The 19,546-nt window shown below is 39.3% G+C and overlaps 1 protein-coding gene across 2 annotated transcripts in view; it reads left to right on the forward strand.

The window, feature by feature from the left end:
- The window catches only part of myom3 (myomesin 3), a 67,982-nt gene that overhangs the window by 34,123 nt on the left and 14,313 nt on the right, over positions 1–19,546 (forward strand). For both annotated transcript variants that reach the window (XR_004107587.2, XM_031314562.2), the window contains exons 12-21: positions 1,540–1,739; positions 3,206–3,259; positions 4,118–4,245; positions 8,119–8,302; positions 10,318–10,492; positions 10,733–10,854; positions 11,773–11,960; positions 16,526–16,652; positions 18,862–19,043; positions 19,300–19,414. Coding sequence is in view for 1 of the 2 variants with exons in the window: in XM_031314562.2 (XP_031170422.1) it covers positions 1,540–1,739; positions 3,206–3,259; positions 4,118–4,245; positions 8,119–8,302; positions 10,318–10,492; positions 10,733–10,854; positions 11,773–11,960; positions 16,526–16,652; positions 18,862–19,043; positions 19,300–19,414 (1,475 nt within the window). In the remaining variant the exon portion in view is untranslated. The remainder of the gene's footprint in view (positions 1–1,539; positions 1,740–3,205; positions 3,260–4,117; positions 4,246–8,118; positions 8,303–10,317; positions 10,493–10,732; positions 10,855–11,772; positions 11,961–16,525; positions 16,653–18,861; positions 19,044–19,299; positions 19,415–19,546) is intronic.

Below are 19,546 nucleotides of genomic sequence, written 5' to 3' on the forward strand. Positions count from 1 at the left end.
CTAAATCACAGCTTACATCATTGAATTTTTCAGCAATTCGGTGATGGTGAGATTGTAATTTCATGCTTGAACTCGGAAACAATAGTTAACAATCCCACCACAAGGTCCACTTAGTAGCTGTTTTGGAGTATTTGATTGCACAACCTTCATCAGCAGACAGAGTTCGCCCAGTTATCAAAGACATGTAGATGTTCAAATTTCCATTTTGCTAAGAATTTTAAGGACTTCTCTTCTTCACTTCTCTGGCAATTAAGTCTGATTATCGAGCTTATTGCGGCTCAGAATATGTATCAAACGTGCCATTATATCCACACGTATGAATACAGACTAGTGACCTTCTGTAACATCTGGGAAATGATTGACGAGGGTTAGAATCAGCAGAGAAGTGGAATAAAAATGTTATTTAAAAGGGCAAATCTCAAATTTAAATCTTATATAATCTATAATTTTTGCTTGAGAAATGGCTAAAACAATCAATTAATTGTGAAAATAAGTGCCGATTGAGAAATCGCTCAATTAAAAATCAGTTGTTTTCTGCTGGTTTTCATAACATATGGCTGATTAAAATTCAGTTGGGTGTATTGATATAAAGTTTTTTGACTGCAGTTGATTTTCCATTAACTAGACATATTCAGTAGATCTCTTACAGTAAACTCACATTGATTGAATCTCCATAGAAAGTCTTATTTTTGTATGTATTTAAAGCCATTTCCTGTATTACAAGTCAACAATAGACCTACAGTAAGACTATCCTGCTGAACCTCATCTTGCTCTGCGTGCTGCTGGTGAGGAAATTGGATTGGGACAGATAAAGATGGAGGTGGTGGCGGCCAGCATGGTGTTGTATCCATTTGGCAGAGTTCACATGAGATAGATGGTGTACATGGTAATTATCAGCCCTTGACACTATGTTGACAGCAGAGTCAAAGACTCCCGCAGGAGAACAGGTGCTGCACTTATTACCAAGACCAATCAATCAGGATCGTCCTGTATGTGTGTGTGTGTGTGTGTGTGTGTGTGTGTGTGTGTGTGTGTGTGTGTGTGTGTGTGTGTGTGTGTGTGTGTAAAGAGAGAAAGCTTGTTCATTAGTGCATTAGTGTTTGTGTTTTTGTGAAATGCTCGTGAAGATTTTGGTTTTTAGGTGAGGAGGAAAATGTAAGATACCTCCCAGTTCCCTAGCAACCTCCTCATGGTCAGAAAACTGCACTCCTTTCTGTCTTTGTTTATTGCAAATGGCAACAATTTGTTATCGATGTTGTATAATCTGAGCTTGCATTCTATTTTAAAATTAGTTTTTACTGTGTTTGGTAGCCCATTATCTTTTGCATGATGGTCTCTGGTCACAATTATGGGTCTTGGGGGGGATATTTACTGGCTTACATGTTTAGTTGTGCAGCCTAAAAATTGTTTTTTTATAATGTTACACCCTGCAGACTGCACATTAAGTTGTTCAAACGTTATGTATTTTGTTCTTTGTTTACCCCTTATTCTTTCTCTCTTTCTTTCTTCTCTCTCTCTCTCTCTCTCTCTCTCTCTCAGATATGACCTCGGTCATGGTAAGTGGGTGCGCTGCAATGTGCATATTCAGAAAATGTGCTACTACCCAGTGTGTGGGCTAAAGGAAGGAACTCTGTACCAGTTCAGAGTTCGTGCTGTTAACCAGGCTGGAGCAGGGCGTCCCTCCAAGGCTACCGAGCCCATCCTCACTGCAGACCCCCTGGAACACACCAGGACCATGGGTAAACATTACACACTCTGACAGTCGAATTGCCATATAAAAAGACTGTGACATAACAGCTAGAAAAACACAAATTGGTGACACAATCAAAGCAAAAACAACATAACCTGACTGTTTGGTTCAGACAAACTTCATTTGTGGTTTGAAAGCCAAACCACAGGATATAGTGATTGTAGATGTGTTATTATAACCACTAATAAATCCATATGCTGATCATGAACTCTTGAGAAATTAATGCAATATCATCTAGTAACCACGTAAGCTTTTCAATCAGAAAAGCTATTAAAAACAGAGGCGTGCTGAGCTTGTGTCCAACATCTTGTACTTTACCAGTTCCCTAATACAAAGTGAGTAAAATAACACCTGTTCATAATGAGGTTCAGTTGCAGTCTATATTATTAATGTTCATACTCAACTATTCATTTGTGAGCTCATCTGAGAATATAAATAAACATGTGGTGCAGTTAAAGTGCAGCGTGGCCTGCTGTTAATCCCCAAAATTTGATTCCCGACATGGGTCCATGTAGCACTGATGATATTGGGCCACCAGAACAGCTTCACTGGTCCTTGGCTTTGATTCTCCAAGTCTCTTTTACTCTACTGGAGGGACATTCTTACAAAAGATATATACATATTGCTCTAAAATATTCCATAGGTGTTCAGTTGCATTGAGATCTGGTGACTGTAAAGGTCATAGCACACGATTCACATCATTTCCTTCCTCATCTAACCATTCAGTGAGCTCTTGTGCCCTGTATGGGATTCATTATGTTTCTCCACTCATTTATCCAGGTGTCTTTAATTTGTGACTTGTTTGCATCTGCTTCTACAAAGAGCATCAGCGAAGTGTCAGCGAATCATTCCTGCTGTTTATTCACCTAATCTGCCTAATCTTGCTGTGTTTACACCTGCAAAGGCCATCAGCACCACGAGATGAAAACAGATGTGTGTACTGTAGATGTGGATATCATTTTATAAAGCCGGAAGGTTCTTGCAGACGTTAATGCGACAGCTTCTTAATAGCATCCTGGAATGGAACTTTGTTTCTTAAAACATGACTTTTAAGGCATTTAGGTTTTGTTAAATACTTTATATACAAAGGAGGGATGAGAACGACCTGGATGAGATGTAACATAGATCATTGAGTGTGTGAGTGGATGTGTTAGAGGGGGGACAGATGGGCTCTGGTCAAATGTTGCGGATCATTAAACACAGATGAAGGACAGACAAAAGGTTGACTTGCCTCCAGCCTGCTCTCCATCCTTGCATGTTGCTCTCTCTCTCACCTCTTTATGTCTCTGGCTCTCTTACCAGTGGCTGCTCCTCTACTATTAACACTAATAGTGTTATCATGGGCTCTCATATAACTTCATTACCCTGATATGACTTCCTTCTTTATTCCCTCTGCCCCCCAACCTATCTCTCTCTCTCCCTCTTTCTCTCTATCCCCCTCCCCCCATTTTTCAGTGGTCAAAGTAGACAGCGGGAGGACAATCACCATTACAAAAGATGAACTCGAAGGTGAGAATGCCATTTTTTTATTTCACCATGTATAATTTTGTCATAAAAAGATGCCATTGTAACATTTTCACCCCTGCTTTCAAACAGCATCTATGTTTTACTGGCACACAGGGTGCCGTCTCCTCGTTTTTAGGCTGCCTCGGGCTCGTGGCTTAATGCATCTTCATATTATATTTAAAACGAGCTGCAGTAATTGTATGGCTGAGGCAATGAATATTTCCCCCATTTGCAGGAGTGAAAAGAATGAACAGTCCCTGGTGGTGTCCTGGTTAATGCACATAATGGCCCGAGGTAGTGCGAATGCCTGGCCTGTGAAGAGGGCTGACAACCTTGGCAATGTAACTCATAGACAGAGACAAAGGGAGAGGAGGAGGAAGATGTGTTTGAGGAGGAAGCCATGTTCAAAAAGTACTTCAAAACATTTCTTTTCACTAAGTCCTTTGACCCCTAACCCCCCCCCCCTATTTGTTAAGTGACCTTGGGTACCATGAAAGGCGCTATATAAGTCCAAGTTATTATTATTATTATAAATCTGAACACTTCCATCAACCTTAAGTCACTTGGAGAGTCACTGAAAGTGTGCTGACTTAAGCCATTTGACTGTATGTTATCCGGTATACTTATGTATTAGGAATGGAGGTGAAATTTGGGGCAGTAAGGTAAATCTCACCCATTGTTGAGTGACTTAAATCCACCAGACAAAGTATTACATTTCCTGATGCAAATATTTTAACAAAAAGAGCATAAAAAAGACTCAGCAGACCAGTAATTTTTGGACTCCATTATCTCATTCTCACTGACCTTATTCTAACTATTTTTCTTCCTCCTCCACTTCCTCCTCCTCTCTTTGCTCTGCAGGTCAGGTCAAAGCTCCTTTTCCTCCCACAAATGTCCATGCCTGCGAGGTGAGCGACACCTACGTGGTGCTGAGCTGGGCTGAGCCTGAACCCAGAGGCAGGGAGCCACTCAACTTCTACGTGGAGCGGGTCAGTCTTTACTCCCACACCCACATAGACAATACAACATATAACTCTGGGGATCTTGGTTGATGACAGTTAACCCTTTGTCACTCTCCTAAACATAACATCTTTCCTCCTAAAGGACAACTTGCAGAGAAATTTGAAACTGGATTAAAATAAGTAATCCAATTTATTTTGGTGGAAGTTGATTATTCAAGGAATGCATTCAAGGAAGCATTGACATCTGAAATTTGAGAGTAGGCACACACACACACACACACACACACACACACACACACACACAGCTGTCTCTGTGGCTGGTACGGTACTGTAGTAGGTAAACAACACAACCACAGTTGCAGATCATAGACCATAAAAAGAAGCCATACATACTGGCTTGACTGCTGCACACACACACACACACACACACACACACACACACATAGTGCATGGCACTATCTTTGTGGGGACCCGTCATTGACATAATGCATTCCCTAGCCCCTTACCCTAAACTTAACCATCACAACTAAATGCCTAACCTTAACCTTAACCCTTACCCTAACCATAACCTAATTCTAACCCTAATCCTAAAACCAAGTCTTAACCCTCAAACAGCCCTTTAAAGTTGTGGGGTCCAGCATTTTGGCCCCACAAAGCTGTCGGGACCCCACAAGTATACTGTATTCCCGGTTTTTGGACCCCACGAATATAGTTAAACAAGAACACACACAAACACACACACACACACACACACACACACACACACATCTATCTACCACTGTGGTGTCAGTCTAAATGGGAATTTGTTGACTCATTAAAAGCCCGCAGACCTTGATGTTGCTCTTTCGTGCCCTGCGCTTCGGCATTGCGGTTTGATTTTCTTGCTTGCATACTTAAAAGAGTTTTTTTTATTTTCTGACTGTTGATTTAAAACTACCTGGCTCTGAGATCTGATAGTGTTGTTTGCTTCAAGATCAGTCAAAAGCTTATTCTAGTTTTAACTTGGTGCATTCAAGGTAATGTCTATAAAAGAAAACCCATTTTAAATTTTGAGTTTTTCTCCCCAACACAAAGAATGCCAAAATAACAACATTGTCCTCAAACATATCAAAGTGTGGGGACTGACCTGTTCCTAACTACAATAAACAGCTTTGGCTCTCCGATATCAACCCAGACACCCCACAGCTTCTAGCTCCAATAATCACGAAAACTGCCACAGGAAATAGATTTTTATTGGACTTTTATAAGTTGCCAGGGTAATAAAACTGTCAAATCTGTCAAAGGCGTCTGAAATTACTAAAGTCTGCTGCTTCACTTCCGCTTATATAATGATGGGAACATTCAAATATCCCTTTCGCCCTTGAGCAAGCAATTTATAATCACTGATCTCTTTTACATACTGGTTTTCTTTTGTTAGGTTTTTCCTACTTTAACAGGGAGTTAGAGAAGAACATAATGGTGAATCCTCAGAGAAAAGCAGAAAAGTAAAATAGAGAAGGTTAGATAAAGAAAAGATGTCAAGATGAGTCAGTGGTTGTCCACAATTTACCTGTTTTTTGTATATATATCTTGGCTCTCTATCTGCACATTTTTCTGCCTTTCTGAATGTGAAAATGTACTAATATTTCTGCCTGGAAGTTTTTGCCTATCACATCACACCTAGTCTATATCCATGACGTCCCACTTCCGGGATTGCTCTGTTGCCACGGGAAAATCCGCCGGATTTCACTCTTTTTTGGCCGGATGTCTGTTACCTTACGCTTTCTTTGTGTTGTAATTTTAAACTCCGGTGGATTTATGAGGACTATGGTTAACTGCTCCGCAGATCTCTGCAGGGTAAATCCAGACAGCTAGCTAGACTATCTGTCCAATCTGAGTTTTCTGTTGCACGACTAAAACAACCTTTGAACGTACACGTTACACCAAAACAAGTTCCTTCCAGAAGGCTATTTTGCAGCGGCACCGTGGCTCCACTCGGCGCTTAGCGCCACCCATGACGATTGTGATTGGTTTAAAGAAATGCCAATAAACCAGAGCACGTTTTTCTCCCATCCCGGAATGCTGTGTGGACTAGCCAGACCCTCCTCCGCAGCGCTGTGGAGGAAGGTCTGGCAATGCGAGACTACATCACACCAAGCTGCCAATCTTTATTCCTCTTTGCCCTTGTCTGCACGTTAAGTGGTTTGCTCCAAAACTACACTGTAAATCCGAATTTGCTAACTCAACCTAAAAAATTTTTGGAAACGGCTTGCACTCAAAACTTTTAATTTAGCACAGTATGGTAACATTAAAGTTTTGAGTACACTAAACATAAAATAAATGTGTCACATGAGTGTTATCTGAATGGAAATTTATGTCAGTTTAACATAATTTTTTTTAGTCATGCAACAAAAATAATTAGTGTTTTCTTAACATATAATTCTACGTTATATTAACATAGAATGATCAGGTTGCTTAATGTGTATTTATATGTTTATTAAACACAAAAAGTGATGTGTCATAACTTGTTAATTTTATGTACAAACAACAATTAAGTATTGTAATTTTAAAGTAAAATTAACATAATTAGTTTCATTATTCAGCTATATCCCAATTTGCTCACTCTACTCAAATATTTTTTGGAAACGGCTTGCACACAAAACTTTTAATTTAGTACAGTATGGTAACATTAAGGTTTTGAGTACACTAAACATAGAATAAATGTGTCACAATGAGTCTTATCTGAAAGGAAATTTATGTCAGTTTAACATAACTTTTTTTAGTCATGCAACAAAAATAATTAGTGTTTTCTTAACATATAATTCTACATTATATTAACATAATTATCAGGTTGCGTAATGTGTATTTTTATGTTTATTAAACTCAAAAAGTTATGGCAGGAAAAGGCTATAGCAGAGATAGCATGAGTGCTTGGGTGTGGCCACCCAAGGGCCCCATGCAAAATAGGGGCCATTCTAAAGCCGCTGATCTTGCATCACTTTACACAAAAGGACCACTAGTGAAGTGACACACTGCAGCTTAATGGGTGAAGGAAGCCTATTACTGCTTGAAGTCTAATGCTGCAATACTCCAGCTCTTATCAAATGTAACAGTCACTTAACTCATGGTTACAAATGTAAATCAGCACAACAATGACAATTACACACACTGTGTTTTGTGACTAGTTAAAAATTAATTATATGTACTAAAAAATAATACGTTGGTAAAAACACAAAACATTGTGGCAGTTTCATGTTAAAACAGCACACAATGTTTGTGTTCAGCATAACTCTGGAACTTGTGTTGTAATTATGTGTTTTTGTTGTGTTAAGTGAACACAATATTTTCATTTTGTTGAACATGAAAGTGACCGCTTGTCATATGAACATAAAAACATTGAGTACATATTTGGACAGCCTTTTTTTAAGTTTACTAAACTATAAAAATATATGCTAAGTGCACAGTATATGTGTTGTTAGTTGGCCTTGAACTAATTATGTGATATTGACGTTATACATTTAAGTAGAATGAACTCAAAAGTCAAAAATAGTTGACTTAACATAAAAAAATTATGTCAACCTCACATGGAATGATGTTTTGTGTCAAATGAACATAAAGTTTTTATGTTGTTTTGACAATCCTGAACATTTGTGTGGACGTAACATTAAAATTTTGTGTCATCGATGGATTGGGGTTTACAGTGTATGCAATCGGCAGTTAACTCCAGAGTAAGTGATTGTACAAAATCCGAATGAATTATGGGATGTTTTAAAGAGTATTTGGCAGTCTTGGCAGATTGAATCCTCCAGCATAATTGAAGGAGAGTGAATAATGCACAATGTCCTTGGGATAGAAGTAGATTGTGCTTTTGAAATGATCTTTGTTTTTTATTTTCTTCTTTTTTTGCTGTACATGGATCAGTCCCTGGTAGGGAAGATCAGTTGGGAGCTGGCCAGTCTGGACATGATGGTAAACTCTCCCAGGTTCCCAGTGTTTGACCTGGTCAAAGGCAAGCAGTACTGTTTCAGAGTGCGCTCCATCAACAAGTACGGTGTCAGCGACCCATCTGAGCCGAGTGCACCCATCTCCTTGGGAAAGCCACAAGGTGAGAAATGTGCTATGTACTGTTATGTAACCATTTATTACTCTGCCTGTTGTAAAGGTCCATTGGATTTTGTAGTAGTGTACCTACTGTAGTTGTGCACACATAGATGACCATAACAGGTTACATTCACCTGGATTTTCTGGAGATTTGTTTACATTCTATAAAGATAAGGGAGGATCTACATTTATATCTCAAGTTTAAAAAGAATACTGATTTATGGAGTGATTTGATAGGCCTATGATATGTTCGATGTATGTTTAATTCAATTGACGCTAGATGAAGTATTCAGATTTTGTACTTTGGTGAAAGAAGCAATACTAAAGTGTAAAAAGACTCCTTTACAAGTAAAATCCCTGTACTCAAAATTTTACTCAAGTACAAGTACAAAAGTATTATAATATTTTATACTATTATGTGCTTAACGTTTCGAAAGTAAAATGACTCATGATACATTATGGCCCCTTATAGAGTGTTACATTATTATATATTTGATTATAATGATTGATTTATTAACATGTACTTAATTTTTGTAACTACTTTATATGTTGATGGGTAGTTTTATCTATAACAATGCATCATATTTTGTTTGTGGATTATATGTTTTGTATGTTAAAGTAGCTGGCAACTACAGTATAGTTGTCAGATAAATGCAGCGTGGTAAAGAGATAGATTTATCACTGAAATGTAGTGGAATAGCAGCATACAATGGAAATACTCAAATACAAGCAACTCAAAGTTGTACTGAAGCAGTGCTCGAATTACGTGGGAGCCAGAGGGAGCCGAGCTCCCATAGAGTGAGGACTGGCTCCCATGAAAGCAACAAAGTCAAAAATCTGAGGGGGTCTCTCACATCTGAAGGTGTCTGCCATATGTGGCATTGTAATTTAATCTTAAACAACGCTCATTATCCATCCCTCTTACCATTAAAGACGTTAAATTAAAATATAAAATATAGGCTACTACAGGACGTAGACCTGAGCCTACCCTATGCTCATGAACGCAGCATGAATGCACTTCACCACCACACCACTAGGCTATGTGAGCAAACCGCATAGGCTACGATCGATTTGACAGTCCGAAGAAGTCACCTTGCTTTTAGCTTAATGTGCTTTTGAGGTAAACACCACCAATACATCTTAAATAAATAAATCTGTAGCTATCCTCTGCCATTCAGAGCTCCGGAAAAGTTCCCAGATATTTTGAAACACCTGTCAGCAATACAATGCAATCTCTGATGGCGGAATATTCAGTGAATAGGCTTCCCGACAACATCGCAATGCAAATTCCAAAATTGTTCGTCTATTTATTTCCATGGTTCAACACACGAGACGACTGAACACGCAGGTGTTGTTATCACTACGTGTACATTATAAGACTAGAACATTTGGCTGTGCAATGGCTTTATTCATTTCTGCCAGTTAGTGCATTTTCCCTGTGTATAAGTTAAAGACTACATGCATTATTGTGTTTGACACTGAGGATATCTGAGACGGTGGTCTGGTTCAAATGAGTTACGTTTTATTTCATTGTGAAATTGAGAATGACAGACTAAATCGTTTAGTCTATTTCTTTGTATTGCGAAATTGAAATGAATTATGGACTATTACAATCAATAATATGTTGAAATTAATTAAAAGGACTCCCATTTCTGTAAAAAAAAAATAAATCTCTGTCTGTTGTGTGCGTGTGTCAAGATAATAGCCTAGGCCTACGCGTGCGCATATACTGTGCAAAAGCGCCACTCGCGCCTAGACTATTTAATTGTATAGCCTTGTTAGGCTATGTGCAGGGTGTGCCAACTTTTTTATGAGACAGAGAGATCCCCTTAAAGACAAAAATGTAATTCGAGCACTGTACTGAAGTACAGTGAGTAAATCACTTAGTCACTTTTCAAGTTCTGTGTAAATTTTCCAAAATCAATGGAAGCGTTAATTCGATTCTATCTTTTATTTAATTACCATTCAATGATTGAAGCTGAAGTTTAACCTGATGGCTTTTCATCTGATTCCCATCAGCGGTGCCAGCTCCACCTCACTCTGTCATGGCCATCAGAGACACGGACACCTCAGTGCTGCTCCAGTGGAAGGAACCCAAAGAAAAAGAGGACATCCAGGGCTACTACATGTACTACAGTGAAAGTGGCAAAAAAGACTGGAAGACTGTCAACAACAAGCCTGTTACCAAAACCAGGTGATGGGGGCATATATTAAAACAATGTCTTAGAAGGTTTTGTTGTCATGTTTCTGGTTGGCTGCAGGGAGAATAGTTGGTGTAACGTTAGTCTGAATAAAAAAATTAAGAATCCAGCTAAAAAAATATATATATATTTCTATTAATACAGCCAGGTAATTGCATTGAGCTAAAGATGTAATGGTTGACCAGGATTTGACCGACCATTCAACCTGCCTGAACTTCATCTCTGCTCCTCAGATTTACAGTCCATGGCCTCAAGAACCGAAGAGAATATGTGTTCAGGGTGAAGTCTGTGAGCCGAGCAGGAAACAGCAACTATTCAGATGAGTCTCGTCCCATTCTCGTCAAATCGGCCATTTGTAAGTGCACCCACGAGCCAGGTCCACAAAATTTCTTTCAGGACAAAACTCAATGACTTTCTAAGTCTTTTCTGATGATTTTACTAATCAAGCAACTCCTGCAGTGGTTTACTTTGAAGCAGGTTATATAAAATGTAGTATTTCAATGTTGAATCTATCAATCAGTGCATTTCTGTCAAAGGTTTCATAAAGATTTGTCATTGACATTGGCATTCTTAGATCTACCCAACACCAACACCAACACAGTAAAGAAAAGAGATAGATAAATGCTGTACTTTACATCAGAGACATTTCTTTGTAGTAGTAGATTGGATTTTAGACCAAGTGTGTGGGCAAGAACAGCTCATAATGTTGTCCCACAACACTGTCTAATGCTACTGGCATCATACTCAACTGAGATTGTGTTCCTTCCACATGTCAGTCTCCATATGTTTGGTTATGTAGCCTTCATCAGATGAATGCTCTCTCTTATTGTGGTCGGTTTATACTGTAGCTGTGTGGAGACGCACCTGTTGAACCTTCTTACTTGATGTGTTGCAGGCTCAGAGAATGTGCTCTCTGCAGCCTGCAGTAAAGTACAATGATGACTCATTTTGCTTGCCTCTCACTCACCAGAGTATTCTCACATCTACTCTGCCACTCAGCCGTTACCTGAGGATAAATAGCTGCAGTCCAATTCTTTGTGAGGAATACATGTTTTATCAAATAGAATATGAGTTGAATATTTCTTTCTTATTTTATTCTCATTCAGGAATGCTCAATATGGCCCTAGAGTTATGAATTTGCAGTTGTAGTCGGCCAGGGAGTTATTGGCTTTTCTCGGCCTATTTAGCAAGAATAGGTGCTGGCTGAGATTCTCTCTTCTATCACCTATGAAAAAATAAATAATTCTGTTTTAATTCCTTCTGCTTGCTCCAGCTGTTCCCTCGGCTCCCTCTGCCATCGCCCTGCTGCTGTGCACTGGATCAGAGATGGTGTTGGGATGGAGGGGCCCCGCATGTAACGGGGGAGACCCTGTGTGTGGATACTACCTGGACCAGAGAGAAAAGGGCATGGATACGTGGAGAGAGGTCAACGTTAAGCCCACCAAAGAAAGGCAGTTTAAAGTCAGTAAATCTCCAGCACGATGCAAGTATGGTGTAGTGTGATGCTCGCGGCATGTCGCTCAGTCAGTCAGTCCACTACTTTGGTCCAGACTGAAACATCTCAACAACTGTTGGATAGATTGCCATAAAAGTTTTAAAGACATTCATGGTGCCCAGAGAATGAATCCTAATAACGTCGGTGATCCTCTAACTTTTCCTCTAGGGCCAACAACAGGTTGACATTTTTGGATTTTTGTAAAATATCTGTACAACTATTGGACAAATTTGGTACGGACAATCATCGTTCCCAGACTATGTATCTTGATGAATTTGGAGATCCGCATGGATCAGGTTAAAAGTTTGATTTTTTTGATAATTTATTAAAGGTCCCATGGCATGAAAATTTCACTTTATGAGGTTTTTTAACATTAATGTGAGTTCCCCTAGCCTGTCTATGTCTGCCCACTGTGCCCCAGTGGCTAGAAATGGCGATAGGTGTAAACCGAGCCCTGGGTATCCTGCTCTGCCTTTGAGAAAAAGTAAGCTCAGATGGGCCAATCTAGAATCTTCCCTATATGATGTCATAAGGGGAAAGGTTACCTCCCCTTTCTCAGAGAATTTGGCCCGCCCATGAGAAAGAGAGAGACATCATGGCTTGCAAACGAGCGAAGCATGGCAGTTGGTCAAGGCCACACCCCCACCCTCCACCTTGCCCCTCCATCTCAATAGCATTTAAAGCTACAGACACAGAAATGGCACGTCCTAAGGAAAGCTCATTGTGGGACTGGCTCTAGTGGCTGTAATTCTGCACCTAGGCTGAATTTCGGGAAAGAGACTTCAGATACAGTATTAGGGGACCACTGAGGCCTATATAAAAGCATCCAAAAAGCAGCATGTCATAGGATCTTTAAAGTTTATGAACCAAATCAGAATCAGAATCAGCTTTATTGGCCAGGTTTGCGTAGACAAACAAGGAATTTGACCCCGGTAATCTTTGCTCTCAAAGTACAACACTTAACATATTAAAAATAAAAACAGAGTTGACGGTAAGAATATAAAAAAAAGAGTGTACAGTATCACAATACAATATAATTTACAATTTTACAAAAAATATACAAAAGAGAGGGAAGAAATAGTGTAATATCGGTCAATAGACTGAGATTTTAGGATTTAAATATGAGTACAGTGCAAGGCAGATCAGTGCAATGGTAATATATTAATAACAATATTGTAATTATAGGATTGAAATAGACATGAGGTAGATGAGCAGAACAGTGGTGGTTTTTGTTCAGTGTGAGGGTGGGGGCTATTTCTGAGTGTTCAACAGAGTGACTGCTTGGGGAAAGAAACTGTCTCTGTGTCGGCTGGTTTTGGCGAACAGTGCCCTGTATCGCCTACCAGAGGGAAGGAGGTTGAACAGTCTGTGACCAGGATGTGAGGGGTCTGCAGAGATTTTTGCTGCCCTTTTCCTGACCCTGGACCGGTACAGGTCCTGGATGGAGGGAAGGTCAGTTCCAATGATCCTCTCTGCAGCCCTAATTGTCCGTTGCAGTCTGGCCCTATCCCGTTTGGTGGCTGACCCAAACCAGACAGTGATGGAGGTGCAGATGACGGACTGAATGATGGCTGAGTAGAAAGTGGTCAGCAGCTCCTTAGGCAGATTAAACTTCCTTAGCTGTCACAGGAAGTATAACCTCTGCTGGGCCTTTTTCTGAATACCTGCAAAGCTAATGAGTTTCCCATCAGTCTCAGTTGTACTTTGTGTTTTGTGCTAATTAGCAAATAGTAGCATGCTAATACGCTAAACTAAAATTGTGAACATGATAACAGTTATACCTGCTGAACATCAGCATGTTGGTATTGTCATCATGAACATGTTAGCATGCCGACTTTAGCATTTAGCTTAAAGCACCACTGTGCCTAAGTAAAGCCTCACAGAGCTGCTGGAGTCTCTTGTTTTGACGTGTAGACTTTTTTCCTTTCACATCATTTCACATCTGGCAGTATAGGCCTACATAATGTACAACAATGTGTTTTCTGTTCACTGACAGTATGGAAACAAAACTTTAATTATGTTAATTTACCACTTCATTTTAGCACTGCAGTGGCCTTAAAATAATGGAAATATTGGCTCAAGCTCCCTTATCTACATTGGCTGTGTCACTAGGCAACAAGCAGTGTCCATGGAGACCTGGAGGAAAGTTAAATCTTTAACCTGTCTCAGGGAGATTACAGGTGCTCAGTAATTAGACATTGTGCAAATGTGGTGAGTGGTTGTTTTTACACAGACAAATCCAATTAGAAAGAAAATGGCTGTATACAAAGATTAGCCCTACATGTTGTTAAGTGCAGAGTCTTGGGGATCCGAGACCCCTTTCCCAGAAGGAACCCTCTGATGAGAACATGTAGCTCCCCCTTTTGGAGTAAATGAGCAATTTCAACAACCTTACATCCTCTGAAAGTGCAATGTGTGCAGTGTACAGAAAATGTAAATGACATTGCCATGAAAGCTTCCACAATTTTAGCTGTCAGGATGTCACCGATCGTGCTTTATTAGATCCAAAAAAAAAAATTGAATTGAATTGAAATTCTACCATAAACTGTCTAGAAGTACACAGAGCATTTGCTTAAGTAAAAGTACCAATATATCACTGTAAACAATACTCCTTTACAAGTAAAAGTCAATTTAAAATCCTACTTAAAGTACAGAAGTATTATCAGCAAAATGTCCTCTTTGTATCAAAAGTAAAAGTATTCTACAAAGAAATCTGTGATATATTATAATATATCACATTATTAGATTGTTAATACTAATGCATGAATGAATAAGCAGCATTTCCCTGTTGCAGTTGGTCAAGGTGGAGCTAGTTTTAACTACTTTACATGTTGTTAGGTAGTTTTGTCCAGTGGTTGTCAACCTAAGGTTCGGTCCCCTACAGGAACACAAAATAAATCTGAGGTTCTGTGAGATCATTCATGGGGAACAAGAGAAGAAAAAAGTTGTGCTGAACAAGTTTACATGCACTTTTCTCCTCGAACAGTTATTTAAATCAAAGAAGAAGTTTAGAAAAGAAATATTTCTTTGGTGGAACTGCTAACAACTTACACATCTGAAACAGGACAAGGGGCTCAATATAAACCAAAAATGTTGGCAACAACGGTTTTAATCTTGACAATGCATTGTATTTTATAAGCTTTATGTAGAATCTTAACCTGCTGTGGAACTTGTGACTACAGCTGTAGTGGAGTAAAGAGTACAATATTTCCCTGTGAAATGTAGTAGAGTAAAAATAAAAGAAGCCTTTTAATGGACATACTCAAGTAAAGTTGCTTGCTTTATTGTGATTACTTTTGTCATGATGGAGCATCCCAAACAAAGTTAGATTTCTCATTGGAAGTTGAAAAATATGTCAAATGAATCAAATGCAGCCTGTTTGCCATCTAGTGGATGAAAGCTTTACTTTTCTTCACTTATTTTGTCAGACAACCTTTGCATTTCTCAGTGTGGACTGTGTATCGATCTGATAAAAAGGTAGTCCTTTTACCTAAATGTGGTTAGAGAAGGATCTATAGATAATGAAGGGGGTGGTAGGTGGGGGAAATTGTTTTTTTAGATAGGGATTGCTATTACTGTGAAATAAGCTCCCTCTGGTTGTGTCAATTAGTTGCCGGGAGAGAGCCGAGAGCAGCAGCACAAGTTCACAACTGTTCACAGAGGCGATAAGGGCCTTAAAGTCTAAGTGACTGTGAATAGTAAGATCAATAAAAAGATCAATAAGGCTTAATCCCTTCTCTTCCCAAAGCAAAAGTGTCTCGGGGGCTCAGCAAAAAATGCAGTGACAGCAGCAGCAGTAGAGCTAATGCCTTGTTAAATGCCTGCTTGAGTCTAGAGAGTTGTAACTGTACAACCAGGGAACGTTTGCTCCTATATGATGTGCCAACTGAGCCGTGGTTTTCCTTTAAAAACAGTGTGAATCATTTTGATTTATGTAAAGGAATGAAGTTCTAATGCTGTAAATACATTTTTAAACAATGCTACAAAAAAAGAAATAAAGAAACCCAATTTAAGTCAGATGTTTATTGTCTACAACAAAATTCATAAATCTCTGATAAAACATGTACTGTATTATACTGGAGAATTCAGAATATATACAGATTAGAAAGTCCATCTGGCCTTCTCTTCCAGGCTTTTGAGTTAACAAACTAAAAGTAACCATCCCATGTTGGATTATCTCTACACCAGAATATTTTAGCATTTTGTCAAACCATGAAAATTGACATTCTTCAATCACACAATCTGTTTTCCTCCTGAGTGCTCTTGAACCTGCCAACCTCAGTGACCAGAGAAAGAAAACCAGTTCCTAAATGTGCAACTAAAGACCTTTGTTGAAGTGAGATGTGAGATGTAAAACATGATATAGACAACATATTTTCAAACCACTTGTCTTCTTAAAAAAAAAAAAAAAAGAAATAGTATATACTGTATTCTGCACTTGTTTGTCTTTAGCTTGAATTATGGACACTATTACTATTACACATAATTTTACCAGTTAATTAGCTTTTCTGTGCCTGATGTAAATCCACAGGTTTGCAACCTGACTAGTGGACACTTCTACCAATTCCATGTGTTTGCTGCCAACATGGCTGGCGTCGGGAAGTCCTCTGAAGCCAGTGAAGCTTTCCTGTGTGAGAAGTGGACGATGCCAGAGCCAGGTAAGGAGAGAAAATGTCACTTCACTTTCAGATCATTTCATACACTTGGTAGAATTTCCAGCTTACGAACTCATGCTGTGTAAGCTGAGACAGTTGTACCCCAGGTTTCATTCAGGTCAGTGTCCAACATAACAGCAGTAGGTCCTAACCCGTCTCAGGCAGAGTAGTAGTTCAACTCTATGTCTCCATAGATGACGGGAGGCGTCACAGCTGTATTATAAGACAGTGCTGTCTCACAGACAGCGCTCACATCCCGCAAAGGTCAGGGGAGGAAGTTACATTCACATGCATTCACGTGTACATACATACACATGTACTCACTCACATTCATACATACACAGAAACTGCAGTAGAGACACTGGATAAGATGTTTTTGAACCAGACGGTCACAGGTGAATGTGGGGTACCTACAACGTGACTTGTTACGTAGGTAAGAATAGTTGTGGTAAATGATCCATTAGCATCTTCACACATGCATAGATGAGTGAAGAAGGACCGTATTTGGTATTCTATAATCTTGTATATCCAGCATGAGTTTATATACACCTTCAGGAAGACTGGAACTTCAGAGTTGGGATGGCACTACACAACACCACATTGTGGTTAAACTGTACTGTTTAATCTTAAGTCTCCTCGATCTAGATTTCATTAACTGCTTCTGTGTAAGTCTCCTGAACCTTCTTTACGTACACAAAGTCGAGCTGCTCCTGAATTTTTCCATAACGATACAGAAACTGGAACACACCTAAATGTGCGACAGGTGCATCTGATAATAAAACTTCTCACTGCTGGTATAATTATTGAAATATCCCCTCCAGACATGTTTTAAGACATACAAATGCTCTGCTTGGAATAATAATTTGTGTCTTTTAAGGTTTTTCCACAAAATGACTTGTTCTTTATTTCCCTGGCTGCGCTGTCTGTGCTGCTTAAGTGTCCCAAAACAATCAGCTGCTCTGAAAGGGCACAAAAACAGATTCCCCCTTCAGGACTCAGGAAAGAGTCACATGGATAAATATTTCAGAATTCAACCTGTATTTTTAGTAACAGTTAATCTAGCACTTAAGAAATAATCATGAAATAGTTTTTTTTCCCATATTAATGGTAGTATAGCAAAAACATTTGAACAATTAAAAATAAATATTCTATGTTAAACCTTTGCTGTATTGTTGATGCATCAACAATACTTAAAACCATGTTTAGTGTGCATCTTTAAAGCAAGGAACTTTGTCCTTTACTGCCTTATCTTTGTTAGATGCTACATGGACATTTATTTATTTTGAAACAAGGTGGTGGAGGTACTTTTTCAGCCCGAGAAGTGTCTACACTAAAGTATTCCTTTTAGGCATGCAGCCCTAACAACATCCACCAACAACTAAGTGCAGCCTGTGTGTAGCCCGAAAAAGTCAGTTATACCTGAAAGGGACTCGGATGGAAATATCAACAATTTTATGAACTCCTCTCTTCTCTCATTTGGACTGTGGTGGCTGGACAGTAAGAAAACAATGTTTAGAGAGATTTTAGTAACAAAATCAACCTGAAACAATAACATTTCTATCCCCAATGGAAATTACGCCCATGCATTTTATTACAAACACACATAATTTAAGTGTTGACAAACACACACACACACACACACACACACACACACACACACACGCACACACTCGCTGACTCACGCAACAAAGTCATTCCAGTGTGTTGGCTCAGCAGACAGCCTAGCGGTTGTGTCCCGTTCCTATCAGCTTCTTGTGACATTAATATTGAAAATGGAGAGCGGCTCTCTCACACATGCCACTTTTAAAGCGCAGCTCATTAATCTTGGCAAATGGGCTTTCCTCTGTGCCGTTAATAATTTAAAAGTGACCGAAAATCATTAGGCAAATTAACTACCAAGTGCCAGCATGAAGTCAGTGGGGGTAGATTAAGGAAAGTCACTGTACTCATTTTGACTTTACTGATAGACTTCCCGTTGAGATAAAGGAGTAGCCTACTTATGGTCACAAAGGGAATATATCCAGACCAATAGTTGCTTTTTTTTTTTTTTTTTTTTCTTGTAGTTTATTTCAGTTTGAAATTTTGTTACAGTTTTTTGGCCACGCAAACACACGCACACTCTCTGTTCCTCTGCACTTATCCTCCGCACAAAAGCATTCACCCTGATACACAGCATGTCTGGCCCTCGCTCCTCTCTCTCTCTCTATTTTAGGTTGCCCCTATGACGTGGAGTTCAGGGAGGTGAGAAACAACTCCCTGGTGCTGCTGTGGGCGGCTCCGTTGTATGAAGGACGGAGCCCTGTCACTGGCTATTTGCTGGAAATCAGCCAGGGTGACAAATCAGACAACTGGACTGCTTTGAATGAAAGGCCAATCTCTGACACCCATTACAAGGTGAGTAAAGCTGTAAAAAAAAAAAATCAAGTTCAACATACAGAAAGTAGCTAAACAAGGTAAATACACTTGTACATTTGAAGTTATATGAAGATTTGTTTAATACCTGGTAAAGTATGAGCTTATGTAATTGTAATTGTAATTGCACTGTAAGTGCCAGTAAATTAATGTTACTCCATACTCCATACGTTTAAATAATCATGATAAATTATGACCACGATCTGTAAATATTTGAAGCGTTTCTTATGACATCCAGGTGTCAGGTCTTCAGGCAGGTCAGACCTACCGTCTCCGTGTGTTGGCTGTCAACGAGGCTGGAGTCGGCCGTGCTTCCCTGCCCACTGAGCCAGTCACAGTTCAGACCAGACCAGGTCAGCCTTCATGGCTCCAGATTCTCCAAATATTGCAATAAAACAAATCCCATCCATGGTTCGTTGGAGATGCTGGACCTAAGACTATATAGTAATAGAAAAAGCATCCACATACTCCAGTTCGTGTAATAG

The sequence above is a fragment of the Sander lucioperca genome, chromosome 10 (assembly GCF_008315115.2).
Source record: "Sander lucioperca isolate FBNREF2018 chromosome 10, SLUC_FBN_1.2, whole genome shotgun sequence".
NCBI classification, from domain to species: Eukaryota; Metazoa; Chordata; class Actinopteri; order Perciformes; family Percidae; genus Sander; species Sander lucioperca.